This window comes from Limulus polyphemus, unplaced genomic scaffold (assembly GCF_000517525.1).
Source record: "Limulus polyphemus unplaced genomic scaffold, Limulus_polyphemus-2.1.2 Scaffold3004, whole genome shotgun sequence".
Taxonomy (NCBI): Eukaryota; Metazoa; Arthropoda; class Merostomata; order Xiphosura; family Limulidae; genus Limulus; species Limulus polyphemus.
In genome coordinates this window covers 117143-122641 of record NW_013668614.1, presented here as the reverse complement: position 1 = coordinate 122641, position 5499 = coordinate 117143, and the positions used below count along the sequence as shown (strand labels likewise).

The window sequence follows — 5499 nt, the reverse complement described above, 5'->3', positions numbered from 1 at the left end:
TCTACCTTTGACCAACGAATAGTGGGACTGACCGTGGGTATTTATTTGTTTGTTTGTTCAAACTTACATATTCAGACTTTGTAAATTGTATTGAATTATTTACATGGCATCATAGATGTAGAAAACTAAATGTGTGTGTATGTGTATGTGGGAGGGGATAACAAACTTGGGGGTGAATCAAGCTTGCCAGAAGTTCTCTTTCGACGGCGATGGGGTTCGTGGGCATGCTCCCTCGGGAAAATGTTTAAATCATGGCAGCAATATGAGACCTTTTGGATGCAGTGGGGGTTAAGATATGATGTAAATTAGGGGGAAAACATCGGCGAAATTGATGTGAAAATAAACAGGTTAAAGGTTAACGGCCAGTTTACACCACTTTTTTCTGTCTTGATCTCTTTGTCTCCAGATACTAAACTAATTTTAAAATTATTGCGTGTATATCATGAGTTAATATTTAGGCCATAAACTAAATTAACGTAAACCGAAATCTATTGGGAGGACAGTGCTCTCTGCCCCCCCCCCCCCAAGCAGATCTTCCATCTGAGATATAGTCATTTAAGATTTTTATATTCTCTACATTCTGTCTCCCATTGACATTTGACATTTAAAATTTTTTCTTCTCCCAAGCTAACTATTTGTTCTCCCCCCTCATGACCATTAAATAAAAATATCCTATAAAAAGCCACTAGCGTGTTTAGTATTGTATGAAATATACATACTTTTTCTGGCTTTCCAGGAACCTGTCAAATTCAACGGACATCTTACAACACAGGGCTTTCCTAGGAATAAAATAGAGTTGTATTTACATGACTGTTATAAAAATACAATTATTTATATTACATATATGTATATACACACACACACACACACACATATATATATATATATTGGGATTCACTGAACTGACTCAATAAATTATCAAAACAAAGAATATGGTCACGTGCGTTTAACATGTCAATATTCAGAAAAACATATGTACATACGTAAACTGAAGAATGATTTAAAACTACAAATAAATAAATAGTTATACCTTCATTTATTTTATTCATAAAAATAAAGATGACATGTCAATATTTTCGATAAATGTAACAATGTAGCAATTTAGTTTTATTAATACAGAAAATCAACAATGCGGTTTCTCACAAAGTTTGCAGATAATCTAAAATCCTTAGAAGAAAAAACGAAAGTAAATTTGTACTTTTTTTTAGGATTTTAATTACAAACTTTGAAAATGGACAAAATGTTTGATATTATTATTATTATTCATAAAAAAGGTTCAACTAACGCTTTACGAAAAAAAATGATTTGATAAGGAAAATTGTTGTTGGTTCGATTTTTATATTAGTATAACCTAAGGGAATTGTTCAAGTTCTACTCTAAGCTATGAGAGAGAATAACAACCTTCAGTCAATTTAGTGAACAATTAAACCTAGAAACTCACCTATTATGAGACGGAGAGCAATTTGTGTTGATGAGATGACCACCTAAAATAAGAACATAAAATAATGAATGCCTGACCTCTGTTGCAGAAACCGGAAGTTAGTTTTAACTAAATGTGTCATCTTAAGAATAATTATACATCAGGATTCGTGTCATAATCACACAGTAGCAAGTTCTCATTTAAATTTTATCTAGTTTGAGTTCTGACCTCTGTGTTTCTATTCTTCCTTGGTAAACGATCTTAATCAGTAGGTCATATCCGGTATAGGTCACACATCCTGTCCTACATGAGGTCACTTTGAAAGAAGACAACAGGCACCAGTTGTCCGCATAAAGATGCATTTTTCAATACTACAGGATGTAAATTAGACAAAATAAAGAAATACTCAATAACTCTCACCTGTTCTAGACTGAAAGTCTGGATCGTTAGCGTCTGTGAAGAAGAACGTCTACAAAAAACAAACAAACAAAAAATCAAGTAAAGCACACTAATTAAACGCATTATAAAAACAAAAACATAATTTTAAAACTATTTCCTAGTAACATTAACCCATGAGAGAAACACTTTCTCTTATCTAGCCGTGTTGCCGCACTTGCACTATCAATAAAACTAAACTTTTCAAGCAATTAGTAACCTGATCCTCCGTTAGAGGGCTCAGAAAGTAGCAGATTGATGTCCTCTTTAAGGCTTTAATTCTGTTTTATTATTGTTTTTTACATGAGAAATAACCTCAGGACAGACCGACAAAGCTGTTTTCTCACAAGAAAGTTTCTGGGATTCAGAAGTCATTGAACTCTCTTGATACTTGGAATATGGAACAAGCTTCTTCTGATGGAGAAGAAATAAGAGCAGATTAGAGGGAAGGCAGAAAGTCAACACCACACACCGCCAACTCTTGGGATATTCTCGTCAGACCATATAGTTGGATTTGACCGTCACTCTTAAAATGCACTCACGTCTCCATTCGGAGTACGATTTCTTTCTTGTGGCAATAACGTGACCCGAACGAAAGAACTTAGGTCCATAGTCAGACCCTTTAACCATTAGACCACGCTCGACTCTCGGTGATAAAAAAAAACACCTTAAAATAGTTTATCCATTGAAAATTATATAACAATTAGTAAGTACCGTTATATTTACCTATCCTTCTTATACCTATATTAATCTAGGTTACGTGTGGTAAGTAAAAGCCAAGGTACAGACAATGTAATGTTTCTACCTGAGCTCTCCCAAATCACATACGACATCATTCCAAGGAATCTTCTAACCCATTGGTGGCCTGGCATGGCCAGGTGGTTAGGGAGCTTGACTCGCAATCTGAGGGTCACTGGTTCGAATCCCCGTCTCACCAAACATGCTTGCCCTTTCAGCCGTGGGGCGTTATTATGTGACGGTCAATCCCACTATTCGTTGGTAAAAGAGTAGCCCAAGAGTTGGCGGTGGGTGGGGTGATGACTAGCTGCCTTTCCTCTAGTCTTTCACAGCTAAATTAGGGACGGCTAGCGGAGATAGCCATCGTACAGCTTTGCGCGGAATTAAAAAAAACCCATCTAACCCATTGGACAGAGATTGAATCTAAACAGGACTTAACTTCAAGTGTTGTCGTACCGGCAAAAATGAGCAATTATGCATAGGAACTATTACAAAGGTATGTTAATTACATCACAGTGCCTTAGTGTGTATTATGATCTTAGTCAGCCGACCATAAAAAGTAACTTCCTCATCCTTTACACAGCGTTTCCTGACTGTTGTGTGGCACAAGTAATGAGTCTAAAAATATTCAAACTACGTTATTTTCTCACACTTTCCTAGTTCCACCCCTGCTAATCCGTTTTAAGCTGCAGCGTGAACAAAGCAGTAACAATATGGAAGAACACCATCCTAGCATTTAGGCCTACCAGCTAGTCACCACTCGCCAGTGGCTCTTGCTTACTTCACCCTTGTCCTAACAATGGTTGTCATTCCACGTCATGAACTCTTCAATTTATTTCTTTGTAAGGAAAATCTCGATCAGCGCTTTCATGCTCGACTTGTCAGACACGTGAAAGATGGTTTTAGTCTTGACAAAGCAAATCTCGCCAAGCTTCCTGAACTAACGCTAGGCTTAACAAAGTCTGTCTGATTCAGGGTTAGATGATCACAAACGCAGCTGCAGGAATTACTTTGAAGCTACCTACCTCATCCCCCCAGTGGCACAGCGGTATGTCTGCGGACTTATAACGCTAGAATCCGGGTTTCGATACCCGTGGTGGGCAGAGCACAGATAGCCCATTGTGTAGCTTTGTGCTTAATTCATCAAAGAACTGCGTGTCATAAAATACCCAATTAGGTCAACAGTTTAAGATTAAATTTAGATTTGATTTCTACCAAAATCACTTCAAGTACAATTCTCTCTCAAGTCAACGAATTCATTATTTGATCTTCTGCATTTACACACTTACACAAGATAAATTCGAGTAATCAATACAATACAGATACCTGAGTGTTCTCACGGTTTAGAATCTCGAGCGGAGCTCTAATACTGGGCTTTCCCAAATACCAATCTTCCTGAGAATTATATAACTGCAGGAGTTTCATCAATCTGGGAACGTTGACGTAGTTGTCGTCATCAAAGTGACAGAACCACCTGCAATGATTGGTTAAATATAACTGTTTCCACGTTTCTCTGGCCTTAGAAGCATCTTTAACTCGGTGGTTGGTAAGGTAGATTATTTTAGCCATACAACTTTTAGCTTTCTTCCTTTTGTTATTTATCAGTGAAAGAAGTTAATCGTTATTTTGAGAAAACTTTAATTCATTTCGAGAAACTACTATGCTGAAAGGGTGTTTATTCGCCAATATGAAAAACAAAACAAAACAAACAAACAAAATCCCTTTTCACACTTTATTTTTAATTTACCGATTTTTTGTTTTTACTCATAAAAAATGAGAGAAAAGACATCGTCTCAATTTCCACACAGATCTTGTAACTCGAATCTAAGACGACGTATGTGGGAGAAACTCAACGGTGCGCACCACTTGACGGGGGTGGGGGTTAATGGAAAGATGGCTCTCTTGCTTTTCCCATGGAAATTAGTTAAGGAATTCTGGGAATTTCTGCCTATAACTTTGGGGGTCTACATCATTTAGCTGTTTCAAATCTATGTGGAGTTTGTTAAGTTAGATAATTGAAAAAATAATACTTACAGCAGAACTTTTTTCCCGCCATGATAATTCAGACAACTATTTTAGTGTTAATTTGGTGTATTTTTTTCCATATCAGTAAGACACTTAATTTGTTAAGTTTTGAATTTGGTAACAGTTTTAGACATTACTGTTTAAACCTCTGCTTTTTACCATTACAGAGCCAATTTGACTTGATAACAAAATACAACACAGAACAATACACACGCACACATATATATAAGTATATATTAAATGGCTCATTTTAATGCTTGAATATTTGAGATTCACACATTTTCCCGCGTTACCATTCATATTCTGGATTTGCCATTGAAACTGTCATATGGTGTTGTGCAAGTCCAACAACTGAAAATGCAAAGAACTAAAATTTAAAAACCTTGTTAATGCACTTTGCAAAATTCTGGGATAATTTTCTTTAAAACTATTGTGCAGAAAAGACCCCTATTTTTAACCTCATTCATAGTATAAGTTGAAATTGATAAGCTATAAACATGCAATTATATCTCAAGTAATACTTAAATATAGTTAAAGTCACGTCCGGAGATTATGACCTCCAAGGGGGCATACCTTACACTTCCTCAATTATCAAAGTATTAGCTGGATGAACCCTATTTTTATGTAGTCATCCAGAGGTTCCACGAAGAGTTGGGATACCACCTGTTCAGTACAACCTTCCTGTGCAGGGTGGAACCCTGACAGCGGCATTGAAGAAAAACACCTGCCATTTTTCTCTGCTTAATGGATTTATACACTCTATAGTGATTATAAAAAATACAATTACGCAAAACTGTTTCTTGTACTAGTTGCACAGTGAACAAAGGTTAAAAATGTATTAAGTGAAAACAGTATTGAGCTTTACAATAATGAATTCGTTG

At 36.2% G+C, this 5499-nt stretch overlaps 1 protein-coding gene across 1 annotated transcript in view; it reads right to left on the bottom strand.

Moving 5' to 3' along the window:
• Positions 1–694: 694 nt before the first annotated feature.
• LOC106468427 (beta-1,3-N-acetylglucosaminyltransferase radical fringe-like) overlaps positions 695–5499 on the bottom strand; it is a 20926-nt gene continuing 16121 nt past the window's right edge. Inside the window, exons 2-4 of the mRNA XM_013928856.2 lie at positions 1841–1889; positions 1442–1484; positions 695–779 (exon numbers count right to left, since the gene is read on the bottom strand). Of these exons, the coding sequence (XP_013784310.2) occupies positions 695–779; positions 1442–1484; positions 1841–1889 (177 nt within the window). The remainder of the gene's footprint in view (positions 780–1441; positions 1485–1840; positions 1890–5499) is intronic.